Source organism: Apium graveolens, chromosome 2 (genome assembly GCF_009905375.1).
Source record: "Apium graveolens cultivar Ventura chromosome 2, ASM990537v1, whole genome shotgun sequence".
Classification (NCBI taxonomy): Eukaryota; Viridiplantae; Streptophyta; class Magnoliopsida; order Apiales; family Apiaceae; genus Apium; species Apium graveolens.
In genome coordinates, this window is record NC_133648.1 from 15,420,184 (window position 1) to 15,436,082 (window position 15,899).

Genomic DNA, 15,899 nt, shown 5'->3' on the forward strand with positions numbered 1-15,899 from the left:
TAATCACATCAAAGAGGAAAGTAAGATTTAAAGTAAAGAATTAAAAAGATAAATTCCAATGGCCCCCGTTATGCAAATAGAATGAAACTAACCCTGCCGTGCTCTTGTTAGATTTGCTGTTCCAAAAAAAAATGATTCCTTATTCTGTTCTGTTCACCTATTGAGTATTCCCCGTCCACTATATGTATGGTATGGGGCCAGATTTGTTCATTTTATTAAAATTGTTTAAATTTGGTCATGTTGTGTTAAAGTTTATGGTACCCTACTGCAACAGGTTTTCTGAGAGCGACCTTCTAAAGAAGAAGATGCAAGAAAAAATGACCATATGCTGCTGTAAGAACAAGATAAAATATAAATTCTTTACGTGTCCTAAATTGGTGAAAATTAAAATTTCTCGAGAAAGAAGAAAAAAGAGAAATCATTGCGATGAATGTGTAATCTTATTAGTAACACTCAAATTCCACGGAACATCTAAGATAATTATTTTAAATATAAACTAAGTTAGATGAGTACGTGTATCAACAAATTATGATTTTGGAGTTTCCACCGGTCAGAGTCTATCTTTGCCATCAAATATTTGACCGCTTGACATAATATTTTTTTTCGTTTAGTGTGTGGTTGTTCCGTGTCCAAATTATTTACACGTAGTGGTCCTATATGATATTGGTTCATTAGGTGCATGATGACTAATTTGCACACTCTATAAATAAGACCAATCTCAGCCTTGAGTTCATAAGAATTATAAGTGGCTCAACATTTTACAGAGTAGCATTAAGAGAGAAAGAAAGAAAGCAAAGAAAAAGAGATGGAGAACTTTCCAGTTATCAACTTAGAGAAGCTTAATGGTGATGAGAAAGCTGTTGTTATGGACCAAATCAAAGATGCTTGTGAAAACTGGGGCTTCTTTGAGGTCATTTAATCTACAACAATCATGTGTACTATGAACAAGTGTTTGTGTTTTGTGACTAACAGGTGTGTTGTTTTTTATGTGGAATGCAGCTTGTGAACCATGGGATCTCTAATGAACTTTTGGACACAGTGGAGAGGTTAACAAAGGATCATTACAAGAAATGCATGGAACAGAGGTTTAGAGAAATGGTGGAAAGCAAAGCTCTTGAAGGAGTTCAAGCTGAAGTTACGGACGTCGATTGGGAGAGCACCTTTTACTTACGACATCTCCCCCAATCCAACATTTCTGAAGTCCCTGATCTCACTGATGAGCACAGGTAAATTGTTTGTAAATTCGAACATGAATATCACACACGTGTAAGGACTACGTGTGATCAGGACCTTAGTTTACTTGCAAGGATTAATAGGTTAGTTTTTTAGTTAGTTGATTTTTTGTAGTCTTGTACTTGATATTTTTGATATGACAGGAAAGTGATGAAGGAATTTGCTGACAAGCTAGAGAAACTAGCGGAGGAGCTATTGGACTTGTTCTGTGAGAATCTTGGACTAGAGAAAGGATACCTTACCAAGGCCTTTCATGGAAGCATTGGCCCGAATTTTGGGACAAAGGTGAGTAACTACCCACCTTGTCCTAAGCCGGACCTGATCAAGGGACTTCGGGCTCACACCGATGCTGGTGGCATCATCTTGCTTTTCCAAGATGACAAGGTCAGCGGTCTCCAGCTCCTTAAGGATGGCGAGTGGGTTGATGTTCCACCAATGCGCCATTCCATTGTTATCAACCTCGGTGATCAACTTGAGGTACAGACAATTGTCAATTTCCTCTAATCATTGCTAGATTTTCTCTGTACTTGTTAATTTCTGTGACAATAGTCCTAAATGTTTTTTAAAATTTTTGATACTAACAAACACAAAAGTGTGTATCACCTACACTCTCCCAAGCCCGTTAATAGATCTGCTCAATAAAAATAGTCACACTAATAATGTTCTAATTTTGTACAAACAGGTCATAACAAATGGCAAATACAAGAGTGTGCTTCACCGTGTGATAGCCCAAACCGATGGAAACCGGATGTCCATTGCTTCATTTTACAACCCTGGAAACGATGCTGTGATCTATCCAGCTGAATCATTGGTGGAGAAAGAAGCAGACGAGAAAGAAGTTTACCCGAAATTCGTGTTCCATGACTACATGAAGCTCTATGCTGGACTCAAGTTCCAGGCCAAAGAACCGAGATTTGAAGCAATGAAAACTGTGGGAGCAACTGCTAATTTGCCCCCTGCAGCTGCAACAGTTATGTAATCTAAAAATGTTATGATACTGGTGTGTTCAGGAGTCTCTGGCAGTGTTTTTTCTTTGTACAATAAAGTTACAAGAAAGATATTATTATAAATTTCTTACTAGTTGCCCATTTATCTTGCAAACACTAGATTCTCTGCTTCCTTAATGTATGTGCAAACTAGAAAACAGTTGAAGCTTTTCGTTGGTTCTTCTAACCATGTTTACCAAACTGTCTAATCTAACTATTATTCAATGCTTTCTTTTTCCAGATTTTCTGTTTGGTTATGATTATATTTGAAGATCTTAAAAATGTACCAGATCATACGTGTCATTTCATTCGTGTGAGACTTATATTTTCCTCATTTACTAGAAATTAGTCAATAATACGCTGAAAACTCCGTATCTTGTAAGGTGTTGGAAATGATTTTACGAACTAGAGCATTTCTCAAAGTTCAAGCATATGCAATTTCTCTTGAACATAAGCGTGATCATTTCATGAATGATAAACTGAAAGTTGCAGTATTACAAATTTTAATCACAAAAAGAAAATATCACAACTCTTATAACTGGATTGACTTGTTCTTCTTCTGATGTATGTTTGTTTTTCTATTTCATTTTATTGCCTTTGACTCTATTTAAAATTATGGGCTGCTAACATTGCGCCCCGGCCCCTGTTTTCTTTGATATTGTGTACTACAGATTTTTGCTTAAATTGTACTCCTACTTCTTTAATCGCGTTAGGATTGAAACACAAGCTGATATTCTAAAACCTATAATCAATTAGTGTCTGTTTTAGGATAGTGTTACAAGTACAAAATTAATTTTAAAAAATATATATATATTAAATAGAAAAATTATAAAATGAGGTGATATACTTTAATTTGTGCTTATATATATTAGCCTATAACCCGTACGTAATATTTGTAATTTTATTATTTTATAAAAATAAATTATAAAATACCATAATTATATATTATTTAGAATAACCAAATTAAAATATTTACGTATAATTATATATGTATTATATTATTGAAAATTCAAAATTTAGATATATAAAATCTTAAAAAATCCTTATACCACAGTTTATATAGGCTAGAAATATTGAATAACAATGGTGTATGTGGATTTGATATTTTTTTAATATTTTCTTAATTTATTAATTATTTTGTTATATTATAATATGAATTATTAAAATTACTTTTGGAATTGTTTGATTTTTTATAAAAAAGGTAAGAAAAAAGTTGAGTGCAATTAGAAATTAGGTTGAATAATAATTTATAGAGTTTGTAGTTACATAGCATATATGATTTAGTTTTGAAATGTGTTAACATACATTTTAGGAATGCGTTACTAAATCATGTTTCACTTATAATAATATGTCTTGTTTGTTACACCCAGGAACTTATTTACCTAAGAAGTTATACTTCCCATCTATATAAACTTCCGGGAAAGTGTTATAAACTTGTTTGGTTAACAGCATTTAGCCACTTCCTCGTTTTCATTTAATTTACTAGTTTAATTTTTTTTCATAACAATTTTTTTATTTAATTATTATATCTTTTTTATTATAACTATCTTGGTGTTTATCATTACTTTTTTTAATATGTAAATTTAAAAGAAAAATAATTATACACACACTATCTTTCTGATTTTTTTTTTATTAATGTCTTAACAAACATAAGTACCGACATTATAACACATGAATTTAAATAATTGCTATATTTTATATTGAATAAATTATAAATGCACATTACAAATTATAAAATAAAATTGAGTTGAAATAATAATTAAAAATTAGATTTCAATATTAATATTTTTAATTGTAAATTCTTATGCTTTTAAATATAAGATATTTTTACATGGAATTAAAAATAAATATAAAAAATTTATTAACACCTACTTTAATAAAGAAACATATTTATTTGTAAATATATTTATTAATAAAATATGGATTTTTTTGTTTTTCACCTTTAACTTAGGAAGTGCAACTAACCTAGGTAGGGGTGAGTAAACAATTTCCCTTTGCACAGGTATTTAGAGTTTTCAGTCATTTTTAATAACTATATTTTGTAAAACCAAATAACTGTGTCTATGTCTATTATCACTTCACAGGTATTTCAAATACCCAAGTAAATAAGTGTCAACCAAACACCTCATAGTATAGATATGAATATGGCTCATTTCAATCAGAATTTATCACATTTCATTTTGTCTAAAACTTTGTACTGCATTTTGTCACTCTAGCATTTTCATATTTTTATTAGATATTTCATCTTTGAATCATTATAAATCCCGATATTGCCACTTTTTATAGGGGTTTTATATAAAATAGCTCAATATTTTTCCGACAAACTATCAAATGTTTACCTAATTTTTACTGATTCTCGTTCAAAACACTATAATCACAATATATATTACTATAATTATAATAAATATTATTATGATAAATCTTGAAAAAAAATTCACCTGAAATTTAATAAACTTATAATGAATTTGTTAGAAGAATTAATAACAAAAAAGTAAAAAATTCTTTTTTGTAATTTATGTGACTCGCACAACATTTATTAATTAGGATTTCATTAGTTTATAGTTGTTATTTTTTCAAAATTTAAACAAATGATATATGTCTCGTCTCCAATTTTCATTAGCCTAAATGAGTTCCCAAAAAAATTAGATAACCACTTTGTAGTTTTTTTTAATCACAGGAATCCGTAGCCCTTTGGATGCGCACTGGCAGTTGAAAATATTAACTATTACATCAACATAGAGGTAATTATATAACATATTTAGCAAGTCAGAGCCAAGATAACAATTAACGAAACAAAACTTGTAGATAAACAACATGCATATCAGTAACTATAAGAACAAAGAAAGACCAGAAATCGTACCAGTAAGCATAGTTTTAACACAGTGAAAAGAAACAGAAAAACAGTGGTAGCAAATAGGTACAATTCAACAAGAAAAATGATCAGTTGAGTCGCCAGGACTGCACATTTATTAATAAATCAAAACTGATAAATTTTGAATTTAAATAAAACGTAAAAGTTTTACATTTATCTCACACATTATATCAGCTTTAATTTTTAATTTGAATATATTATCAGTTACTGATTCTCGTTCAAAACACTATAATCACAATATATATTACTATAATTACAATATATATTATTATGATAAATCTTGAAAAAAAATTCACCTGAAATTTAATAAACTTATGATGAATTTGTTAGAAGAATTAATAACAAAAAAGTAAAAAATTCTTTTTTGTAATTTATGTGACTCGCACAACATTTATTAATTAGAATTTCATTAGTTTATAGTTGTTATTTTTTCAAAATTTAACCAAATGATATATGTCTCGTCTCCAATTTCCATTAGCCTAAATGAGTTCCCAAAAAAATTAGATAACCACTTTGTAGTTTTTTTTAATCACAGGGAATCCGTAGCCCTTTGGATGCGCACTGGCAGTTGAAAATATTAACTATTACATCAACATAGAGGCAATTATATAACATATTTAGCAAGTCAGGGCCAAGATAACAATTAACGAAAGAAAACATGTAGATAAACAACATGCATATCAGTAACTATAAGAACAAAGAAAGACCAGAAATCGTACCAGTAACCATAGTTTTAACACAGTGAAAAGAAACAGAAAAACCGTGGTAGCAAATAGGTACAATTCAACAAGAAAAATGATCAGTTGAGTCGCCAGGACTGCACATTTATTAAATAAATCAAAACTCATAAATTTTGAATTTAAATAAAATGTAAAAGCTTTACATTTATCTCACACATTATATCAGCTTTAATTTTTAATTTGAATATATTATCAGTTACTGATTCTCGTTCAAAACACTATAATCACAATATATATTACTATAATTACAATATATATTATTATGATAAATCTTGAAAAAAAATTCACCTGAAATTTAATAAACTTATGATGAATTTGTTAGAAGAATTAATAATAAAAAAGTAAAAAATTCTTTTTTGTAATTTATGTGACTCGCACAACATTTATTAATTAGGATTTCATTAATTTATAGTTGTTATTTTTTCAAAATTTAACCAAATGATATATGTCTCGTCTCCAATTTCCATTAGCCTAAATGAGTTCCCAAAAAAATTAGATAACCACTTTGTAGTTTTTTTTAATCACAGGAATCCGTAGCCCTTTGGATGCGCACTGGCAATTGAAAATATTAACTATTACATCAACATAGAGGCAATTATATAACATATTTAGCAAGTCAGGGCCAAGATAACAATTAACGAAACAAAACATGTAGATAAACAACATGCATATCAGTAACTATAATAACAAAGAAAGACCAGAAATCGTACCAGTAACCATAGTTTTAACACAGTGAAAAGAAACAGAAAGACCAGAAATCGTACCAGTAACCATAGTTTTAACACAGTGAAAAGAAACAGAAAAACAGTGGTAGCAAATAGGTACAATTCAACAAGAAAAATGATTACCTTACTTACAAAGTGACTCATCCTCGCCCGTGAAGTACACAAGAACACAATGCACAATCACATACCTTAGTAGTTGTACACTACCGATGTATGTGATGCTATATAAAGCCTACAACTCCTTTATTTATTTCCAATGTGGTACAAAACACATTCTCATTTTTTCTTCGAACTCTTTCATTTTTTCGAGTTCTTTCAAGCTAATTTCAACTTTAATTTTATGTGAATTTCAATAAGAAAAATTCTTAAAACATACATGAAAGTTTAAGTTCACATATCGTGAAACAACTCCCAATCATTAGAATTTAGAATTATCATAAAAAATATAATAAAATTTATGATCTAAAATTCATTTTTTCAAACACCGGCTAAACCCCACAATTTCACACAATAATATGTAAATCACGTGAACTAAGATAAATCACATTTTCTAGTTTTCGGCGGCAAGAACGGGGGACTTTGTTTGATAAAATACCCCTTATTCTAGTAATTTACTAGACAATGCCTTCGCAAACATTTCGTGATCTATATTTTTTGACCATACATGAGAATTTGACATTTCAGGTTTCAAATAGAATATTCATCGGCTTACATAATTATCTGATCTCCTACTGCTAGATGATTCCCCGTGTAAAAAGGTTCAACGAACTTGCACCAGCAATCTTCTGTGCAGAAAAATAAATATGCTTGCAAGAATCGGGGTATATGAACATGCACGGGCACTTGTGCATAATTAATCGATCGGGGATTGCAGTCAACAGAACATGGGATCTCACATGAAGTGCCGGAGACAGTGTAGAGGCTTAAAATGGAGCATTATAGAAAGCGCTTGTAACGGAGGTTTAAGAAAATTGTCACTAGGCTATCAACGATTCCTCAGAATAACGCAATTTAGCCAAGCTGCCCCCAATTTCAAACATTTACGAAGTCCTTCATTTCACTGTCGAATACACATTTTAATTAATTGAAGCTTTCAATGATGAAATGTGCGCTCATGTGTGATGTCTTGCCTGGAAAGATATACAAATTGGCCAAAGACGGCCTCTAATGGAAGCAAAGATCCTGATCTTGGGAAAATTAACTACACTCTGTGTCCTTAACCAGAGCTAATCAATGAGGCCAGGGTTCGCACTCTCAATGATGCTAGTGCCTCATCTAGCTTTCAAGGTCTCAAGCTCTTGCTCCTCAAGGTAACAAATGGGTTAAAGTTCCACCGATATGCCACTTCATTGTTATCAAACTCGAAGATCAGCTGAAGGGATGAGCTATTACATGAGCTCAACCCGATGAAAGCTTGGTACCTTTTCCTTTGTTTTACAACCCTAAAAATTGTTTTATCCATCCAGCAGAAGCTTGGATGAGAAATAAGCAGATGAGTGGCAAATTGGAAGTTGTGTTTGAGGCCTCAAGTTTTGAGCCCAAGGAACTTTCGAAGCCATGAAAGTTTTGGATGGTAATTTCAATATTTGCCAAATTGCAAGAGCTTAGGGGGTTTTGGAAAATGACAAAAACCTTAAATATTTTTAAACTGTCTTACAATGTCTTGGTCTAAAATACTGCAGATTCTCCTTTGTAATATCCACAATACAATTAAAAAAATTAGCATCTGGTTATTTTTAAAGAATGAAACTGGTAATGCTTTCAAAATTTCGGATCAACTTTGATACATTCTCTATTTTAACTTTCTAATTTTGACAACCATACGTCAAGTAAAATCGGCGAATGTAACTTATTTAGCTATAATCTTCCTATCAGGCAGAACGAAAACTCCCAAACTAGGCATTCGGTGTAATAGCACAACACTCCAGTAATCCATGCTCTGTAAAGACTGGAGACACGGAAAAGGCAACCCAAAACTGCTATTTGTCCTCTGATGGAAAAGAATGTGTCCTTCCTTCACAGCTGAAAAGAATATCACCTTTTCCAGGTCAGAAAAATCCCAAGTAGGAACAAATGAACTTTCCATTTATCAAAGAAGCAAAATCTTCCAATGTGAATATGTTTAGTCTTTACCTCTTCAAAAATGAGCATGTGATAGGTAGATGCTTAATTGTAGAAACATCAAAGTGCTCCATAAACCTCTGGTCAGAAACTCTAGCTTTGGCAGCTGCAAAGCGCTGATACTCATCAAAGATAGAAGTCAGGCACCATCGCTGCAATTTTCTCAAGCATCCGATCACACAACCTGTTCGGTGCTGAACAATAGATCCATAACAAATACAAAATAAATTAGAAATTGATTCAAAAGATTCCTGATGACTTTAGGACAAACGTATGTTGCACACACCTTGCCTCGTTTGCAATGAATCAGCAATGGGTGATTCCTAATATCTGAAATGCCAAGGAAGAAGAGATTAATTAACTGAAGCTCAGTTAACCTTTTTATAAAGTTAAAAAAACTAACATTATTTATAAACAAAATTCAAATAGATTAATATATAATACCAAGCACAACTGTCAGAGCTTCACGAATTGCATCCTCTGGAATATTAACAAATGGCTCCTGAGAAAAAAAAATCATAATATCATAATTCAAATTCAATAAAAAATCATATCTAAACATGGCACCTCATTTATATTCATTTCTAGACTTCCATAGAAACAATACTGAAAATAGTAACATGCGTTTCTTCTTCTTTTTCTGCTAGAAATTGTATTTCTTTTACTTTGAATTTATCATGATAACTTTATGAAATCTCTCCATGAATATAAGCATAACTCTAAACGCTATTTACATTTAGAGTCCTAGTATATATTTCCAAATCCCAAACATATAGAAACAAAGTTCAAGACTATTCGCTACTCATCAACATAAAGGTAAATCATATTTTCACTAACTCTTGGTAAATGAGAAGTGAATTTTAATTGAACTGCAACCAAGACTAAACCGATTGCCCGATAATAGTCATTTCACTCTACTAACTATAATCGACAAAAATCACATGCCCCCTCCTTTAATCAATCTTAAAAACACGTGACTGACACATAGCTATGCAATTTTAGGAAGCACACTCCCCACATAACTAGATACCAAACAGACAACTAAGACAATCGTATAGGCACAAGCTTCAACTAAATTATTTCTTTCAATATACCTTAACACAGGGAAAAGATACATGATCACCGAAATTGACTCATACAATCAATTGTTCCAAATTGCACGCTTCTCAAGTGATCATGATCGATTTAGGCACATAAATTACGACTTACATTACAAACCAAACTCCACGAAAAAATTCACATTACATATAACGCCATTAAAATAAACTCATACCTTAGTGCCTTCAATCCCAAACTGAAACAATCGAATCCCATTCGACTTCAAAAACTCGACGTTCGCCTCTGGATAAGGCTCCGGACACAAATATCTACACAGCCAAAACTATCACTTCAATTTACAAAATATAACAACACATACAGTAATAACTGTAAAAATTATTCAGGTCAGGATAGTAAAAAATTATTCATTTATCGAGATTAAAAATAAACCGTATCTATTAAGTTTCAACTTAATAACCCGAAATCCGTCCGAAAATTTTATTAATTTATCGAGATTGAAAATACCACTATCTATTATGTTGGGACCGAAAATTTATCGAAGACATTGTAAGTACACTTACATGATGGAACGCAGCCCGAGAGTTTCCAGAAACGGAAAATTCGTGGAATCAGGGAAACCGGAGCGGTAAATTCCGTTATCAACCATTGCGAAATTGAGCGGCGGATTGAAAAGCTCCTCGTCGGAATCGGCGGCGGCGAGAGAGGGCTTAAAGAAAGTCTCGGTGGCGACTTGGATAGTTTTAAAAAAGGCGCCGTCACCGTTAGTGACGGCGCATAGGGATTTGTGCTCGGATTTCATAATTAGTTAAGTGGATATAATAGAGAGAGAGAGTAGTTGAAGATTCGAAGACTGATTAGATTTATAATTGACGTTGCTTATTTATAATTGGGCTCTCGGGTGTGGGTTTATATAGGTTTTAGAGACGGGTCGGGCCCGTTTGGTTAAAATAATCAAAGAGGGGTGGAAAAGACCACTGCGGAGAAATATTTTTTTATTAAAATTTAATATATTTGGTGGTGAGGTGAGGAATCGGATGAATAAAATCAGGATATTCGTTTAGAGTTTTTAAAAATGATAAAATATTTAAAATATTTTTTGTCAAGAGATGCGGTGAATTTGTCAATTTGATAATGTAAGATAACTTTCCAATTTTGAATTATATCATTTTTATTTACTTACCATGTTTATTTTATCTTTAAATAGTGTTTTTAATAGTATTTTATCTTTAAAAAGTTATTAAAATGACAATGCTTTATTAAAATACCCACATTTCACTTTACCTCTGAAAACTGTCCAAAATATATATTGAATACACAGTTTTTTAAGATGTGCATTTACATGTTTTGGAGATGCGTATACTCTTTTTTCTTTTAATTTATTTGAACAATATGCAAAATATATTTTAAAAATGGGAATATAAGGCTTACACGCATTGAAATAATTATGTATTCATGTTTGGTTAATATAAAGACGATGCATGTAGTTCATGTGTATCATTTACAGAAAAATAAAAAATTAGAATTTGTACGTAAGTCATGTGTATTTGATCAATATTTTGTATACAATATATAAAAAAAAGCATTATAAGTAATTAAGCCCAAAAATGAGTTATTTAGGCATTTTTTCGTTTTTGAGCGATATTTTATACTAATTAATTAAGAAAAGTGTTATATTTAAAGCAATTTTTTTACTTTAAAAATAGAAGCATATGAAATTATCAAATTACTCATGTCTTAATTTTTTTCAAGAATTTTTATTATGAATTTAAGGACAATTTTATCTTTTTATTTTTTTCTCTTAAAATAAAAAACTTACTCTAAAAAACAAATTCCTTTTACTAATAAAAAGATTTTGATTTGAGAAATGTTTTTATAAAAAAATATATTTTTGTAAATAACCTGTCATGTTCCACGGCACCATTTGTGGACCAAGTAAAATGATATTCAAAGGCAGACAATTTTTTAACAAGTCGACACATTTTATTCTAATTTTATATTATCTAAAAATAACTTACAAATTGAATAGTTTTAATATTTATTTTACAATTAAACTACAAAAAAAAATATTTTCTTAAAATAAGCAAGGCGACCCTTGATAGAGATGTTCAAAAAATCCGATCCGGAAAAAAGTTCGAGAAGTCCGTTCCTGTAAAAAGTCTTGCCCGATTCGGCCCGACCCCCGGGCCTTCTTTTTTCTTGAAAATTCAGCCAGTCCGAAACCTAAAAAATCCTGATAAAAGTACGGTTCGGTCCGGATAAAGACATCGGCTTTTCAAAAAATCCAGATAAAAACCGATTTTTTATGTAAAATTTTAAAAATATATGCAATATTTTAAAAATATATGCAATATTTTAAAAATATATGCAATATTTTTTATAAAATTGATATTATATTACATTATTAGAACTAACTAAGTTATATTTAGTTGGTTTTTCTCCTATCAAAAATATATGAAATTCTATTACTTTATTAGTTTAATTAGTTGTAACATAATCCTCTTATTATTAAATTACAGGTTACGTTTACTTAAATTTATAGAATTTGAGATATTATACAGAAGGCATAAATCAGGCAGACAACTGCTGTAAGCTTCTTTATACTAACGTTTGGACAGTCCACAATCTTATATATACTTATTATTGTATTTAATCATTATAATGATATTATTTATATAAAATAAATATTTTAGATAAAAATAAATATAATTTAAAAAGCTGGATAAAACTTGATTCGTTTCGATTCGGCCCGGCACGCGAACCTAGAATGAACTTATATTTTTGAGGAAGACCGGCCTGTCTCGGTTTTTAAAAAAGTCTGATACAATTCATTTTTAAAAATATCGGACTTTTTAAAGTTCGAATAAAAATAAACTTATTTTTACATTTCTAGCCTCATGACAAGAGCTCTGTGGTCCTTCCATGCGCTTTCTTTCACCTTCGCTTTGAGTGTAACTTCTTGCTACCTAGTGTTTTCACGGGGCAAAGTTTTTTGACTAATAATTCAAGATGTGTAACTTTTGGCCCAAGGTTCTTTGTATCTATCCATGACTCAGCCTTGTTTGTTTTATTCCATGTTCGTTATATATATTTATTTATGTTTTTTACATAAACAAGCTCTCGTAAATTTACTTTTACTATAATGTAAAATGACGTGATGCAACAGAGTTGATTTTGTTGCTATAACACGCGTGTATATATAAAAATACTAATATTATTGTCTATGTAGCCAAAAATTAAAATAAACAGATCGATTTAGTGTGGTTTTGCTCGGAATCCAAATTATTATGGGGTTGATATTCTGTTTAACGATTCGTGGCTGATACAAAGTTTTAGTTTACATATTGAGTTTGAATAAAACAATTACCTTAACTTCTCCGACAAAAATAATATAAAAAGGAGAAAGAGAAGTCCATTTAGGTCTCCAAATACGAGTCTAGTAGTTACTGATTAGCTGCATTAAGTTGGTATCACTTTCGGTGGGTTTCTAGTATGTCTTTTGTCTGGTCGTAAATGGCTGTTTATAGATCACTTGTTTTTTTTTGTAATAATACAATTTCTAATTATTTATGCTTATTCGACAACAGAATAACTACTCCTGGCATTAGCATTTGCGTGACTTGCGTCTCTATAACCAACTTTCATGTACGTTATGTTGGAAAAAATACTAATTATTATTACAGTAACATAGAGACATTTATATATATTGAATTTAGTAAGACAAGGCAAGATAACAGTTAAGAAAGCAAAATATGTAGGGTAAACAGTATGCAAATCTGAAACAGTAAGAACAAAGAAAAATAAGAGTGTGTACCAGTAATCATAGCTTTAACACTTAAATAAAGAACAGAAAGTAGTGATTTGTAACTGGTAAAATGCAGAAAGTAACAAAACAGCTGACTCTTGAAGATATAATTGCCCCCACATGCTGCGTTGGGATGCTTGCAATGTCCCCACCGGGATAAAACAGCTATGAGTTATATGTTCCACAACAGCAACAACAAACTCCACCTCGACTAGCACATCAATCGCCGGAAAAAACAAAGCAGCTCGGATTTGTGTTTGGGAGAAGAGAGAATGCAGAGAAGAGAAGAGAATGTATGTGTGTTGTGTGTTCAACCTCAGCTACTTAGTCCTATATTTATTGTAGAGGTTATGTGTAACTGACCACACTATTAATATAGGAATTAAACTGCACAATTAATAAAATAAATCAAAACTAATGAATTTTGAATTTAAATTAGAATTGTAAAGGCTTTACATTTATCACTCACATTATTATATCAGATTTAATATTTAATTTGAAATATTATTATCGGTTACAATGAATATATTATATTATAGTCCAGGTTCAATGTATCAAATGAATTTGATTAAGCCCAATTCAACAACCGAACCCAGCCTAAGAATAATAACCAGGCCCAAAATGATAAATAAATTCTAACTAAAATATTAAATCATAAATAATTAAAATCCTCGCCCAGGTGGCCTCGCGTACGCGAGACGCCGAGTCATTCGCCCTTCGACCTGGCCCGGCCCGGGGCGGTGCGTGGGGGGGCGGCGGCGCGCGTGTGTGTGCGTGTGAAGCACACAACAACACAATGGACCATCACACACCTTAATAGTTATATACTACCCATGTGTGTGATACCATATAAAGCCTATACCCCCATTTAATTATTTTCAATGTGTGACAAAAAATACACTCTCTTTTTCCAAACTTTTTCAAGCTAACTTCATGTCACAATCTCAATGGATTCCATTAAGCAAAATTCTTAAAATCATATATGAAAGTTTAAGTTCACATATCATGGAATAACTTCCAATCATTAGATTTTAGGATTATCATCAAGAATATAATAAAATTATGATCTAAAATCCAATTTTCTAACAATCCCCCACAAATCCATACAGAATTGCGATCAGATTTTTTATCATGAATTGTTTTTCAGAGTAGGTACCCTTCCAGGTTTGAACCCCCCTAAGTCCTCTACTTCAATGGCTACCAGATTCAGATGGAATGTTTCACCTTGAATCTTAATCCGTTTAGTATAACCATGTTCCATAAACGACGACAAGTCAACAGCTATGGTGCCAATCTACGGCTTTGAAACATTAATGGTCTTGTCTCGATCCTGTTCGTCGAATGCTTCAAGAAATAACCCTTTCCTCTAATTGCGACCACACAATTACATTCGCTTAGCTGGGCATCTCCAGAGATATACTACTACTATCTCGTCAAATGACCTGACCTCATTCCGAGTTTTAACACTCTTACTTTTCTAGCAGTGTCAATACCTTCTAGGTTTACAGGGGATATACTCAGATACAATAGTATCATATATGTAGCAAAGATACTACCAATTCATCCTTACAACTTGTTATTACCACATTGAATACACTTCGAGGGATCTCATCTCATGTGTATTGGGTTCCCACTGTTGATGAATTATGATGGGTTGACAGTCTCATCCCCAACCTTGACTTGAGGATCACTGCAGGTTCCAGTCCCTTAGTCAAATGATCAGCTATATTATTCTGAGTTCCTATAAACTCTATAGCTATAATCCTATCAGACACTAAACCCCTTATATACTTAAGTCTAACTTGGATGTGTCTCTTTGTTTTAGCATTATACTTTTTACTGCTAATCTTGTCGACAGTTGTTCGACTATCATAATGAATAAAAATAGCAGGAAGCGGTCTGCCTACTACAGGTATCGCAAACATATGTCCGTGTAACCATTCAGCCTCCGTCCCCGTGGAATCTAGTGCACATAACTCAGCCTCAAATATAGACCGAGTCACTATAGTCTGTCTGCTTGACTTCCAGGATATTGCTCCACCAGCCAAGATGAACACATATCCAGTCACTCCATTGGAACCAGACTTCTTAGCTATCCAACTGGCATCATTGTACCCTTCAAGCACACCAGGAAATCTCCTGTAGTATAAACTAAGGTACATTGTACCTTTTAGATATCTAAGTACTCTATCAAGAGCATCCCAATGAGTTCTGTTTTGACAGCTTGTATATCTAGCCAACTTAGACACAGAATATGAAATATCTGGTCTAGTACAGTTAGCTAGATACTGCAAACTCCCAATGATATGAGAATACCTTAACTGAGACACAGACACTCCTGAAGTATTCTTGACAAGGGCA

The 15,899-nt window shown here is 31.9% G+C and overlaps 2 protein-coding genes across 2 annotated transcripts; one reads left to right on the forward strand and one right to left on the reverse strand.

Annotated features, from left to right (window-relative positions):
* Positions 1-728: 728 nt before the first annotated feature.
* Positions 729-2,321, forward strand: LOC141707016 (1-aminocyclopropane-1-carboxylate oxidase). Its single transcript, XM_074509972.1, has 4 exons — positions 729-910; positions 1,000-1,226; positions 1,377-1,710; positions 1,916-2,321. The coding sequence occupies exons 1-4, from the start codon at positions 806-808 to the stop codon at positions 2,210-2,212; spliced, it is 963 nt and encodes a 320-aa protein (XP_074366073.1). The 5' UTR covers positions 729-805; the 3' UTR covers positions 2,213-2,321.
* A 5,991-nt stretch (positions 2,322-8,312) lies between these two features.
* Positions 8,313-10,613, reverse strand: LOC141707017 (inositol diphosphatase DSP4). Its single transcript, XM_074509973.1, has 6 exons — positions 10,297-10,613; positions 9,951-10,044; positions 9,122-9,179; positions 8,964-9,007; positions 8,690-8,871; positions 8,313-8,578 (listed from the first exon to the last, which is right to left on the reverse strand). Exons 1-6 carry the CDS (start codon positions 10,533-10,535, stop codon positions 8,536-8,538), a joined length of 660 nt encoding a protein of 219 aa, XP_074366074.1. The 5' UTR covers positions 10,536-10,613; the 3' UTR covers positions 8,313-8,535.
* Between the last annotated feature and the right edge of the window lie 5,286 nt (positions 10,614-15,899).

Excerpts from the sequence above, each read along its gene's own strand:
- LOC141707016 (XM_074509972.1), top strand. The coding sequence starts at position 806 with ATGGAGAACTTTCCAGTTATCAACTTAGAGAAGCTTAATGGTGATGAG. Across the intron at positions 1,227-1,376 it reads GATCTCACTGATGAGCACAG|GAAAGTGATGAAGGAATTTG; the intron begins GTAAATTGTTTG and ends TTGATATGACAG. Across the intron at positions 1,711-1,915 it reads ACCTCGGTGATCAACTTGAG|GTCATAACAAATGGCAAATA; the intron begins GTACAGACAATT and ends TTGTACAAACAG.
- LOC141707017 (XM_074509973.1), bottom strand. The coding sequence starts at position 10,535 with ATGAAATCCGAGCACAAATCCCTATGCGCCGTCACTAACGGTGACGGC. Across the intron at positions 10,045-10,296 it reads CTCGGGCTGCGTTCCATCAT|ATATTTGTGTCCGGAGCCTT; the intron begins GTAAGTGTACTT and ends TTGGCTGTGTAG. Across the intron at positions 9,008-9,121 it reads AGCTCTGACAGTTGTGCTTG|ATATTAGGAATCACCCATTG; the intron begins GTATTATATATT and ends TTGGCATTTCAG.